The sequence below is a fragment of the Mobula hypostoma genome, chromosome 8 (assembly GCF_963921235.1).
Source record: "Mobula hypostoma chromosome 8, sMobHyp1.1, whole genome shotgun sequence".
NCBI lineage: Eukaryota > Metazoa > Chordata > Chondrichthyes > Myliobatiformes > Myliobatidae > Mobula > Mobula hypostoma.
Window position 1 is genome coordinate 64,844,688 of NC_086104.1, and position 19,869 is coordinate 64,864,556.

General features: G+C 42.2%; 1 protein-coding gene across 9 annotated transcripts in view; it reads left to right on the plus strand.

The window, feature by feature from the left end:
• ipcef1 (interaction protein for cytohesin exchange factors 1) overlaps positions 1–19,869 on the plus strand; it is a 112,429-nt gene that overhangs the window by 25,265 nt on the left and 67,295 nt on the right. The window contains exons 1-4 of one of the 9 annotated variants that reach the window (XM_063056002.1): positions 13,038–13,174; positions 13,578–13,689; positions 16,146–16,222; positions 17,277–17,432. The exons of 2 other annotated variants lie outside the window; for them this stretch is intronic. In XM_063056002.1, the coding sequence (XP_062912072.1) occupies positions 17,430–17,432 (3 nt within the window). In that variant the 5' untranslated portion in view covers positions 13,038–13,174; positions 13,578–13,689; positions 16,146–16,222; positions 17,277–17,429. Of the gene's footprint in view, positions 1–12,327; positions 12,343–13,037; positions 13,175–13,577; positions 13,690–16,145; positions 16,223–17,276; positions 17,433–19,869 lie in introns of those variants that run through there. 6 more of the 9 variants (XM_063056003.1, XM_063056004.1, XM_063056005.1 and 3 more) reach the window with 6 other exon arrangements.

A 19,869-nucleotide genomic window follows, 5' to 3' on the forward strand; every position in this document is an offset into this window, starting at 1 on the left:
GTATCAGGTCTCTCAGTAGAAGAGCATTTTGGAGATAGTGATCACAATTCTATCTCCTTTACGATAGCATTGGAGAGGGGTAGGAACAGACAGATTGGGAAAACATTTAATTGGAGTATGGAGAAATATGAAGCTATCAGGCAGGATCTTGGAAGCATAAATTGGGAACAGATGTTCTCAGGGAAATGTACAACAGAAATGTGGCAAATATTCAGGGGACATTTGCATGGTGTTCTGCATAGGTACATTCCAATGAGACAGGGAAAGGATGGTAGGGTATAGGAACTGTGGTGTACAAAGGCTGTTGAAAATCTAGTCAAGAAGAAAAGAAAAGCTTACAAAGGGTTCAAAAAACTAGATAATGGATGAGATCAGGAAGATTATAAGGCTAGCAGGAAGGAGCTAAAGAATGAAATTAGGAGAGCCAGAAGGGGCCATGAGAAGGCCTTAGCAAGCAGGATTAAAGAAAACCCCAAGGCATTCTACAAGTATGTGAAGAACAAAAGGATTAGACATGAGAGAATAGGACCAATCAAGTGTGACAGTGGAACTGGAGGAGATAGCAGAGGTTCAGTATTCACTACGGAAAAGGATCTTGGCAATTGTAGGGATGACATTAAGAAAGAGGATGTGCTGGAGCTTTTGGAAAGCATTAAGTTGGATAAATCACCGGGACCAGGCGAGATGTACTCCAGGCTACTGTGGGAGGTGAGGGAGGAGATTGCTGAGCCTCTGGCAATGATCTTTGCATCATCAATGGGGACAGGAGAGGTTCTGGAGGATTGGAGGGTTGCAGATGTTGTCCTCGTATTCAGGAAAGGAAGTAGTGATAGCCCAGAAAATTATAGATCAGTGAATTTAACTTCAGTGGTTGGTAAGTTGATGGAGAAGATCCTGAGAGGTAGGATTTATGACCATTTGGAGAGGCATAATATGATTAGGAATAGTCAGCATGGCTTTGTCAAAGGCAGGTTGTGCCATAGGAGCCTGATTGAATTTTTTGAGGATGTGACTAAACACATTGATAAAGGTAGAGCAGTAGATGTAGTGTATATGGATTTCAGCAAGGCATTTGATAAGGTACCCCATGCAAGACTTATTGAGAAAGTAAGGAGGCATGGGATCCAAGGGGACATTGCTTTGTGGATCCAGAATTGTCTTGCCCACAGAAAGGGGCAGGTCATATTCTGCATGGAGGTCGGTGACCAGTGGTATGCTTCGGGGATCTGTTCTGGGACCCCTTCTCTTTGTGATTTTTATAAATGACCTGGATGAGGAAGTGGAGGGATGGGTTAGTAAATTTGCTGATGACACAAGGTTGGGGGTATTGTGGATAGTGTGGAGGGCTGTCAGAGGTTACAGTGGGACATTGATAGAATGGAAAACTGGGCTGAGAAGTAGCAGATGGCATTCAACCCAGATAAGTGTGAGGTGGTTCATTTGGTAGGTCAAATATGATGGCAGAATATAGCATTAATGGTAAGGCTCCTGGCAGTGTGGAGGATCAGTGGAATCTTGGGAATAGAGTCCATAGGACACTTAAAGCTGCTGTGAAGGTTGACTCTGTGGTTAAGGAGGCATACAGTATATTGGCCTTCAATCATGGGATTGAGTTTAGGAGCCGAGAGGTAATATTGCAACTATTTAGGACTCTGGTCAGACCCCATTTGGAGTACTGTGCTCAGTTCTGGTCACCTCACTACAGGAAGGATGTGGAAACCATAGAAAGGGTGCAGAGGAGATTTACAAGGATGTTGCCTGGATTGGGGAACATGCCTTATGAGAATAGGTTGAGTGAACTTGGTCTTTTCTCCTTGAAGCAACGGAGGATGAGAGATGACCTGATAGAGGTGTACAAGACAATGACAGGCATTGATCGTGTGGATAGTCAGAGGCTTTTTCCCAGGGTTGAAATGGCTAACACGAGAAGGCCAATTTTTAAGGTGCTTGGAAGCAGGTACAGAGGAGATGTCAGAAGGTAAGTTTTTGATGCAGAGAGTGGTGAGTGTGTAGAGTGGGCTGCCAGCGACAGTGGTGGAGGCAGATACGATAGGGTCTTTTAAAAGACTCCTGGACAGGTTCATGGAGCTTAGAAAAACAGAGGGCTGTGGATAACGCTAGGTAATTTCTAAAGTAAGTACATGTTTGGCACAGCATTGTGGGCCGAAGGGCCTGTATTATGCTGTAGGTTTTCTATGTTTGTAAGCCAATTGGCCTGGATCAATTTTCATTGTTCCTGTTCCCATTGTCCAAACTTGAGTGATGAACATATTCTTTACATCCCCTAATTTCCATTAAATCAGACAAGTGGGTCAGACTAAATCCTGGGTTTTCAGTTTGCTTGGTCTAGGTTTTTATCTTTTCAATGTTTCTTTTGAACAAAGCTCTTCATTCCAGGAAAATCCTGCAAAGTCCAGTAAGCACCTTTGCTCAGCTGTGGAAATAGAAAACGCTACTTGAAAAATATCACTGGCATGTAATGGACTAAGGTACCAAGTCAGACCTGCCTAAGTCCATTCAGGGGTCCCGTGAGGTTACAGCAAAGATCTAGGCAAACCATTATCTGCATTACTGCTGAGCAAGTGTCCTTATTGTTGTTGGGGATGTTTGGAAAAAACTTCAGATGTTGTGCTAGCTGTTATAATTTTCATTCACAATATTTGTGTAAATGCCTGTGAAGTAATGTTGATTACTTAGCAAATTGGCTTGGGTCCACAAAATGCACCTGAGACAGAACACAAGAAAGCTTAACAATCCTATGAAAAGCTGTTATATTAAACAAAGTGTTGGACAAATTCTATAGGCTACCAAAGAAGCTTTGATATTTTGTGTCAGTGCTGACTCTGTGGTTTTTATACATTACCAGGAATTTAAATGGTATTGATTTCTGTTGAAGATTTGCAGCATTTACTGGTGGAGTAAGGTCCAGATCTTAAGAACATAAGACAAAAGAGCAGAATTAGACCATTTTCCCCATCAAGTCTGCTCCGCCATTTCATCATGGCTGATCCAATTCTCCTCAGCCCCAATCTCCTGCCTTCTCCCCATATCCCTTCATGCCCTGACCAATCAAGAATCTATCAACCTCTGCCTTAAATATGCATAAAGACTTGGCCTCCACAGCTGTCTGTGGCAAAGAATTCCACAGGTTCACTAATCTCTGACTAAAGAAATTCCTCCTCCTCTTCATTCGAAAAGAACACCCCTCTGTTCTGAGGCTGTGTACTCTAGTTTTAGACTCTCCCACCATGGGAAACATTCTCTCCACATCCACTCTATCAAGGCCTTTCACCATTCGATAGGTTTCAATGATGTCACCCCTCATTCTTCTGAATTCTTGTAAATACAGGCCCTGAGCCATCAAACACTCTTCAAATGACAAACCATTCAATCCTGGAATCATTTTCATGAACCTCCTTTGAACCCTCTCCAGTCTCAGCACATCCTCTCCAAGATAAGGAGCACAAACAAGCTCACAATAATCCAAGTGAGGCCTCACCAGTGCTTTATAAATTCTCAACATTACACCCTTGTTTTTATATTCTAGTCCTCTTGAAATGAATGCTAACATTGCATTTGCTGCCTTCACCACAGGCTCAACCTGCAAATTAATCTTTAGGGAATCCTGTACAAGGTCTCCCATGTCCCTTTGCACCTCAGTTTTTTGCATCTGCTCTCTGCTTAGAAAATAGTCACCCCTTTCATTTCTTCTACCAAACTGCATGACCATACACTTCCCGACACTTTATTCCATCTGCCATTTGTTTGCCCATTCTACTGATTTGCCTGTCCTTCTGTAGCCTCTCTACCTTCTCAAAATTACCTGCCCTTCCACCTGTCTTCATATTGTCTTCAAACTTTGCAGCAAAGCCATCAATTCCATCATCCAGCATTGTTTTCTAGTGGTCCAACATCAACTCAAACTGCTGGAGGAACTCAGTAGGCCAGGCAGCATCTATGGTAAAAAGCACAGTCGACATTTTGGCCCGAAGTGTCAACTGTGCTTTTTCCGTTCGATTCTACCTGGCCTGTTGAGTTCCTCCAGCATTTTGTGTGGGTTGCTTGGATTTCCAGCATCTGCAGATTTTTTTCTTGTTTGTGTTCTGATATTCACTCTCACATCTCTTTTACACTTTATGTATCTGAAGAAACTTTTAGTATCCTCTTTTATATCATTGGCTGGCTTACTTTCATTTTCCATCTTTACGTTCCTAATGACTTTTTAGTTGCCGCCTTTTGGTTTCTAAAAGCTTCCCAGTCCTCTAACTTCCCATTAATTTTTGCTCTATTATAGCTTTAAAGGTGGCTAAGACTTCTCTTGTTAGCCACGGTTGCATTGTCTTTCCTTTAGAATACTTCTTCTTCTTTGAGATGTATCTCTTCCACTGAGATGCAGCACAGAGCGTCATAGGAAGTCATTCCTGCCTGTGGCCATCAAACTTTACAACTCCTCCCTTGGAGGGTCAGACATCCTGAGCCAATAGGCTGGTCCTGGACTTATTTCATAAATTACTGGCATAATTTACATATTACTATTTAACTATTTATGGTTCTATTACTATTTATTATTTATGGAGCAACAGTTACGAAAACCAATTTCCCCCGGGATTAATAAAGTATGACTATGACTATATATCCTGTGCCTTCTGCATTGCTTCCAGAATTTCCAGCCAGTCATCCCTGCCAGTGTTATTTTCCAATGAATTCTGGCCAACTCCTCTCTTATGCCTCTGTAATTCCTTTTACTCCACTGTAATACTGATACATCTGATTTTAGCTCCTCCTCCTCCTCAAATTTCAGGGGGAATTTAATCATATTATGGCAACTTGCCCTGAGGGGTTTTTTTATCTTAAACTCGCCAATCAATTCTGGTTCATTGCACAACACCCAGCCCAGTACAGCTGATTCCCTAGTTGGCTCGACCGTGAGCTGATCTAAAAAGCCATCTTGTAGGCACTTTGGAAATTTCCCCTCCTATAATTCAGCAGCTGTCTGATTTTCCCAATCTACCTGCATATTGGAGACTCCCACGACAATTGTAACATTGCCCTTTTGCCAAGCATTTTTTTAAAATCTCCCATTGTAACTTGTAGACCACATCCTTACTACTGTTCAGGAGTCTGTATACAACTCACATCAGGGTCTTTTTACCCTTGCAGTTCCTCAGCTCTATCCATAATGATTCAACACCCTCCAGCCCTATATCACCTCTCTCCATTGATTTGATTTCATTTTTTTTTACCAACAGAGCCACGCTACCCAGTCTGCCTTCCTGCCTATCTTCTCAATACGGTGTGTATCCTTGGATATTAAGCTCCTAGATATAATCTTTCAGCCATGATTCACTGATGCCTACAACATCATACCTGCCGACCTGTAACTGTGCTGCAAGTTCATCTACTTTATTCTGTATACTGTGTGCATTCAAATACAACACCTTCAGTCCTGTATTCACCCTTTTCAAATTTGTCCACCTTTTACATTAGAACTCATCATATTGACTGCAATTTTGCCCTTTCAACAGCCTCTCATTGCTGCATGTTGCCTCAGTTTGTAAACCAGCTACCTGATCTTCAGCGCTATTATCCAGCTTTCCTATGATACTTCTTACATTGAAATATAGGCAGCTTAGGACACTAGTTGCACCATGCTCAACCTTTTGATTCCTAACTTTGTCTGAGGTCTTACCAACATCTGCCTCCACAACCTCTCCACTAACTGTTCTGACACTCTGGTTCCCATCCCCCTGCAACTCTAGTTTAAATCCCACTGTGCAGAATTAACAAATCTTCCCACTAGGATATTAGTCCCCCTCCAGTTCAGGTGCAAAACAACCCTTCTGTATAGGTCCCACCTTCCCTGGAAGAGAGCCAAATGATCCAAAAATCTTATGCCTGCTCTACTACACCAACTCCCTAGCCACATATTAAACTGTATAATCTTCCTAGTGCTAGCCACACTAGTATGTGGTATGGTCAGCAATCCTGAGATCACAACCCTGGAGGTCCTGTCCTTTAACTTAGCACCCAATTCCCCGAACTCCCAATGCAGAACCTTGTCACTTGTCCTACCTATGGTCATTGGTACCTACATGGATGACGACTTCTGGCTGTTCACCCTCCCACTTAAGAATGTTGAGGACTCGATCCAAGATATCCCGGACTCTGGCATTCCGGAGGCAACACTCTCTCCAGGAATCTCTTTCTCACCCACAGAACATCCTGTCCATTCCCCTACCTAACAAATCCCCCATCACCACAGCATGCCTTTTCTCTTCCTTCCCTTCTGAATCAGAGGCAGGCTCAGTGCCAGAGATTCAACCACTATGACTTTCTTCTGTTAGGTCATCCCCACAACAGTTTCCAAAGTGATATACCTATTATTGAGGGGAATGGCCAGAGGGGAACACTGCACTGTCTCCTTAACCCCTTTCCCCCTCTATCACCCCATCAGCCTCCCAAATGATTCAGAGTTCATCCAGTTCCAGCTCCAACTCCAACTCTTTAATGCAATTTGTTAGAAACTGCAGCTGGATGCACTTCTCTCAGTTGTAGTCGTCAGGGACAATGGAGGTCTCCCTGCCTTCCCACGTCCTGCAAGAGGAGCATTTCACCATCCTGCCTGGCATCTCTCCTGTCTGAGCTGAGCAGATATAAAGAAGAGAAGATAAAGACTTGAGCTTTTCTTCCCTTTCTGAGTGAAGTCTCTCTTCATGGAAGCCTTGAAGAGCGAAAACCTTAAGATCACCATTTGCTTGCTCCTGCCTTTCTTTGATTTGCTCTTACTAATCAATCCCAAATGCCAGTTGGTTGCCAGTCACTGCTTTTCTTGCTGCTGCAATCAGCTGCTGCCTTTTATCCTGGGGCAGTGGACCTGACTGAAGTCCCCTTCTCTACAAACTTCTGATGTCCAGATTGGCTGCTGGTCAAAGCTCTATAGATTACCATCAGCAACAGGCCTAGAAGTCTGCGTAGAGCCATCTTATAGATTCTGCGGGCATGTGCATAATCATCACTAAAGATGCATAGGTGCTCAAGATATTTGGATCCAATACTGTGACAAAAGGAAATTGGCTCAATAAGGTATCTAACCCTGCAGCTGCTTTCATTAATGAGGCGCAATATTTAACAGCTCATAAAGCTGCCTTCATCTCAAACCTGTTGCTTTGCATGCAGTGTGAACATATCTCCATGGTGACATGAATGAGGAAGCTTTTAATAAATATGTAGATACAGGGACAGTGGCTGGCTCAGTAATGGATAAGACTGGACAGGCCCACTGGTGCTGTCGGTTCTGTCTATTTCTGGGGCTGACGGAGAGCTGAAGAAAATAAATGTGGTAATTCAGTCCTATATGCAGCTAAAGCAAACAGACAATTATCCTACAAGTAGATTTTAAAAGAAACTGCTGGTAAGAAGCCAGGAGTGGTGTAGTGAATACAATAGCTTATGGAAATGTTAGGTTTAGTTTTGCAACTTTTCATACCAATTTGAGGAAATGACATTAAGTTTTCACATTTTATTTCATCAATTAAAAAATAAATAAAAAATTTGAACAGATGTTGATGCAATGCTTTTCTTTACAATTTAAACGCAAATGTGTATTTTGTTAGTTCTGTTGAGTTAATGTATCTGGGTGGTTTGGCTTGCTAAAGAACTCAATATTGCTCAGAGTGGGATTTAAAGACTAATCTAAGATATTATCTTGGCCATTGAAGACCAGAAAAAAAGGCAGAAGAAAAGAAACATTTAATGAAATTATTAGTTAAAACTAATTTGCCTATTATTGTGACACATATGAATTGGTTCTTTATCAGTGCTGTCAGGGAAACTGGCTAATCTGTTGAGGGCAAGGAGAAGATTCACCCTAATCTGGAAAGAATAGGCTTCAGTTTCCTTTCAACTGCGGTCAAGTAGAAAATTGGTTGAAAGCAAAGCTTTCTTGCTGTAATTAAATGCACTTCAGCTGACTGTGGCACCTAAAAAGAATGGAAATATTGATTATCTCCAACATAATTTACCTCAATCCAATATTTTCATGATTGGCCTCAGCTGCTTCTAGAACAAGCAATTCTGTTTTGAGTTATAATTAATTAATCTGTTTCATAAGTGACTTCAAATGTATGAAATATTCAGCCCAGACATAAGCTGCAAGACCATAAGACATAGCAGAATTAGGCCATTCAGCCCATCGAGTCTGCTCCACCATTCCATCATGGCTGATCCCAGATTCCACTCAACCCTGTACACCTGCATTCTTGCCAAATCTTTTGATGCTCTGACCAATCAGGAAATGATCAACTTTGTCCATAAATTTACCCACAAACTTGACCTCCACCACAGTCTCTGGCAGAGCATTCTACAGATTCACTACTCTTTGACTAAAAAAAATCCCTCCTTGCCTCTATTCTAAAAGGTCGCTCCTCAATTTTGAGGTAGGTCCCTCTAGTTCTGGATACCCCTACCATAGAAATCATCCTCTCCTCATCCACCCTCTCTGGTCCTTTCAATGTTTAGTAGGTTTCAATGAGATCCCCACACATTCTTTTAAATTCCAGTCAGTACAGGCCCAAAGCTGCCAAGTACTCCTCATATATTAACCCCTTCATTCCCGGAATCATCCTTGTGAACCTCCTGGACTCTCTCCAATGACATCACATAGTTTCTGAGATATGGGGCCCAAAACTGTTGACAATACTCCAAGTGAGGCCTGTCTAGTGTCTTATAAAGGCTCAGCATTATCTCCTTGCTTTTATATTCTATTCCCCTTGAAATAAATGCCAACACTGAATTTGCCGCCTTTACCACAGACTCAACCTGTAAATTAACCCTCTGGGAGTCTTGCACGAGGACTCCTAAGTCCCTCTGCACCTCTGATGTTTGAACCTTCTCCCCATTTCGATAATAGTCCGCACTATTGTTCCTTTTACCAAAATGCAGTATCAGACATTTCCCAACACTGTATTCCATCTGCCACCTTTTTCCCTATTCTTCCAACTTGTCTAAGTCTTGCTGCAATTGCATTGCTTCCTCAGCACTACCTACCTGTCCACCTACCTTCATATTATCCGCAAACTTTGCCACAAGGCCATCAATTCCATTATCCAAATCATTGACGAACAATGTGAAAAATAGCGGCCCCAATACTGACCCCTGAGGAATACCACTAATCACAGGCAGTCAAACAGAAAAGGCCCCTTTTATTCTTTCTTACTGCCTCCTCTTGTCAGCCATTCCTCTATCCGTGTCAGTATCTTTCCTGTAACGACATAGGATTTTATCTTGTTAAGCAGTCTCATGTGTGGCACCTTATCAAATGCCTTCTGAAAATCCAAGTAAATGACATCAACTACCTTTTCTTTGTCCACCATCGTCGAAGAACTGCAACAGATTTGTCAGGCAAGATTTACCTTTACAGAAACCATGCTGACTTTGACTTAGTTTATCATTAGTCTCCAAGTACCCCAAAACCTCATCCTTAATAATAGACTCCAACACTTTCCCAGCCACTGAGATTAGGCTAATTGGCTTATAATTTCCTTGCTTTTGCCTTCCTCCCTTCTTAAAGAGTGGAGTAACATTTGCAATCTTCCAGTCCTCTGAGACCATGCCAGAATCAAGTGATTCTTGAAAGAACATGACCAATGTATCCGTTATCTCTTCAGCAACCCCTCTCAGGTCTCTGGGATGTAGTCCATCTGGTCCAGATGACTTATCCATCTTAAGACCTTTGAGCTTGCCTAGCGCTTTTTCCCTTTGGAATAGCAATGGCACTCACGGACTTCTAGCACACTGCTAGTGTCTTCCACAGTGAAGACAGATGCAAAGTACCCATTAAGTTTCACGATGCCCTCAAGTTTACCTGGTCCATTTCCGACACCTCCCTCCCCTTTCTAGATCTTTCTGTCTCTGTCTCTGGAGACAGCTTATCCACTGATGTCTACTATAAGCCTACTGAGTCTCACAGCTATCTGGACTATTCTTCTCACCCTGTCTCTTGCAAAAACGCCATCCCCTTCTCGCAATTCCTCCGTCTCCGCCGCATCTGCTCTCAGGATGAGGCTTTTCATTCTAGGACGAGGGAGATGTCTTCCTTTTTTAAAGAAAGGGGCTTCCCTTCCTCCACTATCAACACTGCTCTTAAACGCATCTCCCCCATTTCACGTACATCTGCTCTCACTCCATCCTCCCGCCACCCCACTAGGAATAGGGTTCCCCTGGTCCTCACCTACCACCCCACCAGCCTCCGGGTCCAACATATTATTCTCCGTAACTTCTGCCACCTCCAACGGGATCCCACCACTAAGCACATCTTTCCCTCCCCTGCTCTCTCTGCATTCCGCAGGGATCGCTCCCTACACAACTCCCTTGTCCATTCGTCCCCCCCATCCCTCCCCACTGATCTCCCTCCTGGCACTTATCCGTGTAAGCGGAACAAGTGCTACACATGCCCTTACACTTCCTCCCTTACCACCATTCAGGGCCCCAAACAGTCCTTCCAGGTGAGGCAACACTTCACCTGTGAGTCGACTGGGTGATATACTGCGTCTGGTGCTCCCGATGTGGCCTTTTATATATTGGCGAGACCCGACGCAGACTGGGAGACCACTTTGCTGAACGTCTACGCTCTGTCCACCAGAGAAAGCAGGATCTCCCAGGGGCCACACATTTTAATTCCACATCCCATTCCCATTCTGACATGTCCATCCACGGCCTCCTCTACTGTAAAGATGAAGCCACACTCAGGTTGGAGGAACAACACCTTATATTCCGTCTGGGTAGCCTCCAACCTGATGGCATGAACATCGACTTCTCTAACTTCCGCTAAGGCCCCACCTCCCCCTCATACCCCATCTGCTACTCATTTTTATGCACACATTCTTTCTCTCACTCTCCTTTTTCTCCCTCTGTCCCTCTGAATATACCTCTTGCCCATCCTCTGGGTCCCCCCCCCCCCCGTCTTTCTTCCCGGACCTCCTGTCCCATGATCCTCTCCTATCCCCTTTTGCCTATCACCTGTCCAGCTCTTGGCTCTATCCCTCCCCCTCCTGTCTTCTCCTATCATTTTGCATCTCCCCCTCCCCCTCCAACTTTCAAATCCCTTACTCACTCTTCCTTCAGTTAGTGCTGACGAAGGGTCTCGGCCTGAAACGTTGACTGCACCTCTTCCTACAGATGCTGCCTGGCCTGCTGCGTTCACCAGCAACTTTGATGTGTGTTGCTTGAATTTCCAGCATCTGCAGAATTCCTGTTGTACCCATTAAGTTCATCTGCCATTTCTTAGTCCCCAATTACTACTTCACCAGTATCATTTTCCAGTGATGCAATATCAACTCTCACCTCCCTTTTACCCTTTATATAACTGAAAAATTTTTTTGGTATCCTGCTTTATATTATTGGCTAGTTTGCCCTGATATTTCTTCTTTTCCCTTATAGCTTTTTAGTTGCCTTTTGTTGGATTTTAAAAGCTTCCCAATCATCCAACTTCCCACTCACTTTTGCTACCTTATATGCTCTTTCCTTGGCTTTTATGCAGTCCTTAACTTCCCTTGTCAGCCACAGTTGCCTACCCCTGCCATTTGAGAACTTCATATTCTGCAGGAGATATCTATCCTGTGCCTTTTGAACTTGGTGAGACATTGTCTCCAAGTCTATGTGGCTGACAAATTTTGCTGTTCACACCAGGTCGTAAATCCAAAATTGTGCCCCCTGGATGGATTTCATAATTTCCTCCTGCACTGAATCACAGCAAGTTTGCCATTTTGCCCTGAGCTCTACATTGGATCTAGCTGCAAGGGTTGTTAAAACTAGAAAAGAGGAATAGCCCAAAGAAGACAACACATGTTAATCCAAAATAGTATTTTAAAGTTTGGGCTGCTTTAAGAGATAAAAATGGATCCACTTCTGGTGTTGAGGACTTATCTAACAGTTACAGGAAAGCATTTTAGCCAATGTCTGAAAATATGTTCTTGCATGTTCCTTTCTGCTCAAGTTATTTGCAGTGCTGACCAGTTTGAGCTAAAGCTTCCTGTACATTTTGATAGTGTGCCATTAACCAATATAACTTTCAAGAGGGTCAGTGACTTGAAGGACTTGGTACGTAGTTTTCATTCTTTCTTTTCTCAATGATCTTTTTACATTCTGATCATTTTTTTCAAATTATTTTACACTATATATTAAATTTGAAACTGTCTGTCTCAATACATTGCACCACCCAAATGTAAAAAAGGGGAAGAGTGCAAGCCTGATAAAGTTACTTTCTTCACAGAAACTTTACAGCACATTGAATCATGCTGTGTGAACATCTGCAGGTTTAGTTCGGACTCTATTAGTTTATGTTAGGTAAGTTCTCTGCTGATGACTCCATATTGATAACTGATGTAAAAGTGGATACATTTTTAATCTTAGCTCACTTTTTAATATTGTGCCTTGCAGCTATTTTTGGCAATTCAGTTGGGTCTGGTTTTAGTACAGTTGCTTTAATCCTATCTTTGTGAGACATTATGTTGTTATGCACAAATTCCTCAACCTACCTCTTAATTATTTCCCCTCTGATATTGGGATGCGGCTGTTAGGAAAAGCAAGATGACTCAAGAACTCCATTTTAGGTTGTCAGGCCAACATTTCTAGATATTAGTGGTGGAGATGATGGTGATTAGCGGAATGCAGAAAGAGCTGAAAATGGATTTATGCTCTCTTTCCTTGGGAAATGAAGATCAAATAATGAGAAGAAAAGATTGGGTACATAGTGATGAGAAAATGCCAATTTATTTGTTTCTTTTGTGGATTTTGGGCCAAACATAAATGCTAAATATTGCCTTGGAGACTGTAAATGAAATTATTCTAGTGGGAATTTTGAAAGCTTTCCACAGGGAGCAAATGAGACAGGCACCTTTTGGCAACTCCAGTTGGAAGTATTTTAAAAGATTTAATTACAGGACATCAAGCCATCTCCAATAGTGCAGTTGTCTCATTAACATTGCACTCACTACTTGAGTATTTATGCTCATGGCTTTGTCACACAGCTTTAATTAATTTGAATTCTACATGCCACCTCTTCCTGGGATTTGAAGTAAACTATTCATAGCAAAGGAAGGAAGCCGACAGAGGGGAAGAGTTACAGAAGACACCAGAGGATGGAGGCTGCGAGTGGTGGTCAGTGTTGGGAATGGAGGTGAGGACTGTGAGTGGTGGTCAGTGTTGGGAATGGTGGTGAGGACTGTGAGTGGTGGTCAGTGTTGGGAATGGTGGTGAGGACTGTGAGTGGTGGTCAGTGTTGGGAATGGTGGTGAGGACTGTGAGTGGTGGTTAGTGTTGGGAATGGTGGTGAGGACAGTGGGTGGTGGTCAGTGTTGGGAATGCTGGTGAGGACTGTGAGTGGTGGTTAGTGTTGGGAATGGTGGTGAGGACTGTGAGTGGTGGTCAGTGTTGGGAATGGTGGTGAGGACTGTGAGCAGTGGTCAGTATAGTAATGTTGCACAAAACTATTGTCACTATTCAGTACTGAAAGCAGCATATTAGTTCATCTTGTGCAGATATCTTTCTGTGTATCTAATTGCATTTTGGTTTTCTTTCAGTTCTTACAGGGTTAATACAAATTGAGGAAATTACTGAAATTGCCTATTGTGAGGACAGTTTGAGACAGTGGGATCAGCAGCATAAGTGGATGGTTTTAGTTTTCTACCAGCGGTGAGCATTGTCAATTCTCCACAGACCTTGGTTTAAAAGCAAGTTAACATTTGGTTACGTTTCCAGCAGGTAGCCCTTGGGAAGATGCTCCACAGTAAGACCCTAGTCCATCACGTTTAAATGAGTATCACATGGGTAGTGAGAAACTAGCCCTGCCTACAAACTGTGAAAGAGAATTGACAGTTGACCAGCAGCTGAATGTCACATACCCAGAATTGCCAGCCTTTATATTTTTAGAATCTCTCAATATTTTTGAGACACTAAAAACATTGAAAACCATTCAACCAATAACTGAAATGTATAATTATGCATATTTTTAAACTTAAGGAACTTAAAAACACTTCAACTCTATTAGAAATTATATTTATAACAAATTCTTGGAATTATAAATTAATTCCAAGAATTTTCTATGGAAGAACAGTGGATTATGGTTAATTGGGCCATTGGTTAATCAAGGCAGCTAGTTATTTGGGACAACTGTGAAATTTTTTAAAAATCTAGAAAGCAGCTGGGATTCCCTTTTTTTATTCAGGATACCATGTCGCTTAGCTGGGGCAGGAGCCTGTTGCCAAAGTTTTTAATGAGCATAGGTCACGTGCTTATCATTTGACTGTTCGACAGTTAACTATGCTCAGACCGTACAGTTTTTAACTAGCATCACATTTGTGTGTTCCTGTTCAAAATGCAGTGACTTAGTTGGTGATTACTAATCAGTAAGACAATTCAGAACCGTTTTGTTCACGTCACTTTCAAGGATTCAGGCTTGGAGATGACAGAACTGGCCAGGAGTGAAAATGAAATGAGTTCACTTCTTCAGGTTACAAACTATGAACAATTTGAAGGTTGCATCAATTATCTTGAATGTTACAGTGAAAATTAAAGCACTGAATCTCTTTATATTGGCTTTCTACCTTTTACACTTTTAATTTTTATCATTATGTATAGGCAGTCAATTGTCTGTACTAGGTGTCTGATTATGTTCACTTACAGTCGGAAGAACACAATGCACATGATTTCTTCCTTCGATAAGTATTGGAAACTAATGCACAGATTTATAGTACTGCAGTAGAATTGATAGTGTTCTAATTTGTTTTTAAATACATAATTTGTTCCTTAGTAAGACAGTAGTTTGTCTTTTTTTATACCTTTTAACTATTTCATTGAAACTTTGGCTAATTGGAGCAGCCATGAAATTGGGCTAAAATGTACTGGTCTCGATGTGTCCCAATTAAATTGAATCCACTTTACTTTAAAACTTAAAGTTGAGTATCATTTTAAATCATGAGAAATTCATTTCTTAAAATGCTATCATTAAAATTCTTGTAATTAATTAAAATGCATCCACATTTTTGATTTCAGCATTTAATGGAAATTTGGATAGGTACATGAATGGGAGAGGTATGACAAGCTTTGGTCCAGATGTAGGTTGATGGTATAGATTAGATGGGCCAAAGGGCCTCTTTCTATGACAGTAAATAATATTAAAGATTTACAAACAACGTTTTAATAATGTCTAAGCAAAAATTTACTTTCTATTGGTAAACTAATGCTGAGATTTTTCCAGCTATTGACTTCCATTTAAATCCCAGTTGCCATCAAGTTCTTGAGGTTGACCCAGCTTCCAAGAAAAACTTTGAGGAATGCATGTTTGAGTTTAAATTGCTGTTCAGCAGTGAATCACTGGCACTACATTTTGCACTACAATTTTAATTTAAAATTTACATATCTTTTAGTGAATGCACTTTTCTACAAACTTCAGCATTTGTGATCTCCAACAATCAGCTCCCAGCTTCAATCTCCATTCTGCCTTTTCCCACCCTGCTCTATCTGCCCCTCCTCACTTGGATCCAGCTACTGATTGCCAGTTCCTGCCTCACCCACCCCCGAACCTCATTATATTGGCTTTCTACCTTTTACTCTCTCAATCATAAATCAGGGTCTTGGCCTGAAACGTCACCTCCTGATTCCACCTCCTGCAATCTCCTGTGTCTCCCAACATACAGTGATGGCACAACAACAAAGAGCCACCAAGCAAGCAATAAAGAAGAGGAAGATATATTACAAAAGTAAACTAGCACAAAAAATAAAAAAGGGTGGTAAAAAGGCTTTGATTATATAAAGCAGAAAAGGATGGCTAAAGTGATCATATGCTCTTTGGAAGATGAGAAATGGGAATTAATATTGGGTAATGCAGACATGACTGACACTTTGAGCAACTATTGTCTGTCAGTCTTTGTATTGGCGGAAATATCTAACATACCAAAGAGAAGTTATTGATACAATGGGAGGTGACAACCCCAGTACAACCTTTATCACTACAGGGGGAATGCCGAGCAAACTAGTGGGCTTAAAGGTAAACACATCCCTGGTCCTGATGGAATGCATCCCAAAGTACTGAAAAAAAATGGCAGAAATTATATTAGAGGCATTAGTGATAATTTACAAATGTCTTCCAGATTCTGGGCAGGTCCCTGTGGAGTGGAAGACAGAAAATGTCACACCACTGTTCAAAAAAAGATGTAAGTAAAAGGAGGTAAGGATATGGCCAGTTAGTTTGGAGTCAGGAAAATGCTTGAAGCTATCATTAAGGAAGAAATAGAGAGACATCTCAACAAATTTACTGGAGTTCTTTGAGGATATCACAAACAGAGTGGATAGGAGGGAACAGATAGATGTTAGATATTTAGATTTCCAGAAGGAATTCAATAAGGTGCCTGCTTAAAAGACTTATCCATTAGATAAGGCTTCATGGAGTTGAGGGTAACATGGGGGAAATGGAGTAAGCGGCAATGATTCAAAATTCAAGGTACATTTATTTTCCAAGTATGTATGCTATTTACAACCTTGAGATTCATACAGGCAGCCACAAAATAAAGAAACCCAGTGGAACCCACGTTTTAAAAAAAAGTCCGTTAAACACCCGATGTGCAGCAAATTAACAAATAGCGCAAACAATATAAGTAAGCAAATAATATTCAGAACTGCAATTCATGAAAGCCAGTCGACAGCCACAAAGTTCAAATTAACATATAAATATCAGCTAGTTCTGTCCCTGCACAAACAAGAGAAAATCTACAGATGCTGGAAACCCAAGCACAAAATGCTGAAGGAACTCAGCAGGCCAGGCAGCATCTATGAAAAAGAGTACAGTCGACATTTTGGGCTGAAACCCTTTGGCTGTACTCTTTTCTGCCTGCTGAGCTCCTCCAGCATTTTCTGTGTGTTAGTTGTGTCCCTGGGCGGGTAATCTAGAAGCCGAAACAAATGGTTTACAAACATAATGTCAAATCTCCTCATGCCAGGAATTCAACTCAGCCAATCGGTAATAGTGACCACGGAATTACAAGTTAGCATTAAACAATCCGATTCACCAATGTCTTTATATATTTTGTGCTGTGAGCATTGCCCAATCATTACTGCCCTTGAGAAGTTGGTGATGAGCTGTGCACTTGAAGTGCTTTGTGTTTTTCTGATGCTGAGTAGGGTGTATGAGAAGTGATGAAGGAACTGTATATATTTCTCGGAGATATACTTTAGGGAAGGAAGTCCTCCATCCTTCCCCTAAGTGAGCTATATTTGTTTTGCAGTGACTCCTAACTGATCTCTGAAGTGGCCCAGTAACCCACTCTAACTCACACGGCTAAATGTGATGGCTTGGAGCTCTCTAGGCAATGTCTACAGACTGTACTGCCGATGTTTAACTGTTGAAGCGGCAGTGCAGCCCTGAACTCTGCTGTTCAATGGTAAGTCCAGAACCAGCTGACCAGCTCAGCCATCCAAATGTGCCTGTTCACCCTCCTCCCTCCATTCCCATCAGCTATCTTGAAGTTCTCTCTGCCCTCCACAACCTTGAGTACTAACGGTTCACTACTAACGGTATCCGAGATCATCCAGCTCCCTTGTACCTCTGCTTCTGGTTCTTTTGAATCCAGTTACAGAACTCTCCTGTTCTATTTACAACTCTTCCTTTTCCACATTAATAAATTTCTCCACTGACCACCTTCTGTCATTTCCGATCAGCTGACGAGTTTGAGTTAACGTAATAAGAAGCCTTTAAGGCACAATGGGTGGTTTGGCCTCCCAAAGTGGTAATTTGCCATAAGAATGTAAGACATAGGAACAGGGGTAGGCCTTCCGGCCAAGTGAGCTTGCACAACCATTCAATAAGATCATGGCTGATGTGGCCGTGGGCTCAGCTCCACCTACCTACCTTCTGTCCCATAATCCTTCATTCCCCTACTATGCAAAAATCTATCTCCTTGTGACTTAAGTTTGTTTAATGAGGTTGCCTCTATTGCTTCCTTAGGCAGAGAATTCCACAGATACACTACTCATCGGAAAACGCAATTTCTCTTCATTTCCAATCTATTCTCCAAAATCTTGAGGCTATGGCCCTTAGTTCTAGTCTCACCTCCAGCAGAAATAACTTTTCTGCCTCCATGTTATTAATCCTTTTCATAATTCCATATGTTTTCATAACATGCCTCTCATTCTTCTGAATTCCTGTGATTATAGTGCCGGGCAACTCTATCTTTCCTCATAGGCTAATTTCCAGAATCCCTTCATTTCTGGAATCAAACTGGTGAACCTCACTGGCACTGTGTCCAAAGCCAGTATATCTTTTCTCAAGTTTGGAGTCCAGAATTGCACATAGTGCTCCAAGTGCAGCCTCACCAGTACCCTGTAGAGTATCAGCATAACAACCCTGCTCTTCAATCCAATCCCTCTAGTAATGAAGGCCAATATTCTATTTGCCTCCTTGAAGAAGGCGAATGCAATGTTGGCATTCGTTTCGAGAGGAATAGAGTATAGGAGCAGGGATGTGATGTTGAGGATCTATGAGGCGCTGGTAAGACCTCACTTGGAGTACTGTGGGCAGTTTTGGTCTTCTTATTTAAGAAAGGATGTACTGATGTTGGAGACAGTACAGAGAAGATTCACTGGAATGATTCTGGGAATGAGAGGGTTAACATATGAGGAACGTTTGTCCGCTCTTGGACTGTATTCCTTGGAGTTTAGAAGAATGAGGAGGGACCTCATAGAAACATTTCGAATGTTGAAAGGCATGGACAGAGTGGATGTGGCAAAGTTGTTTCCCATGCTGGGGGAGTCTAGTACGAGAGGGCATGACTTAAGGATTGAAGGGCGCCCATTCAGAACAGAGATGTGAAGAAATTTTTTTAGTCAGATGGTGGTAAATCTATGGAATTTGTTGCCACGGGCAGCAGTGGAGGCCAAGTCATTGGGTGTATTTAAGGCAGAGATTGATAGGTATCTGAGTAGCCAGGGCATCAAAGGTTATGGTGAGAAGACGGGGGAGTGGGACTAAATGGGAGAATGGATCAGCTCATGATAAAATGGTGGAGCAGACTCGATGGGCTGAATGGCCGACTTCTGCTCCTTTGTCTTATGGTCTTACGGTCTAACCTATTGCATCTGCAAACCAGCACCTGCCTTCTGTAATTCTTCCACCAGCACTCCCAAGTCCCTCGGCACAACAGCATTTAAATAAAACTCTGATCTTCTGTTTTTCCTTCCAAAGTATAGCAGCTCACATTCACCAACATTGTACTCCATCTGTCAAAACTCTTGCCCATTCACTTAACCTACCTATATCGCTCCGCAGACTCTCTGCATCATCTGAACTAGTTGATTTCAACAATTTAGTGATGTCAGCAAACTTAGCTTTGCTACACTTGGTCAGGGCTCTTCCAAATCATTAAAGTATGTTGTGTGAGCCCAGCACTGACCCCAGTAGCACCCCGCTCACTGCTGATTGCCAACCACAAAACAAAGCATTCATCTCAACTCTCTACTTTCCAATGGTTAGCCAGTCCTCTATCCATGCAGCACACATAAAATGCTGGAGGAACTCTGCAGGTCAGGCAGCATCTATGGAAATGAATAAACAGTCGTTTCTGGTCAAAACCCTTCTTCAGGACTGGAAATGAAAGGGGGTGGGGAAGATGCCAGAATAAAAAGGTGGGAGAGAGGAAGGTGGGGAGATAGCTAGAAAGTGATAGGTGAAGCCAGGTGGGTGGGAAAGGTAAAGGGCCGGAGAGAAAGGAATCTGATAGGAGAGAAGAGTGGACCATAGGAGAAAGGGAAGGAGGAGGGAACATAGGGGGAGGTGAAAGGGAGATGAGAAGAGGTAAGATGTCAGAGTGTTGCGGGGGGGTG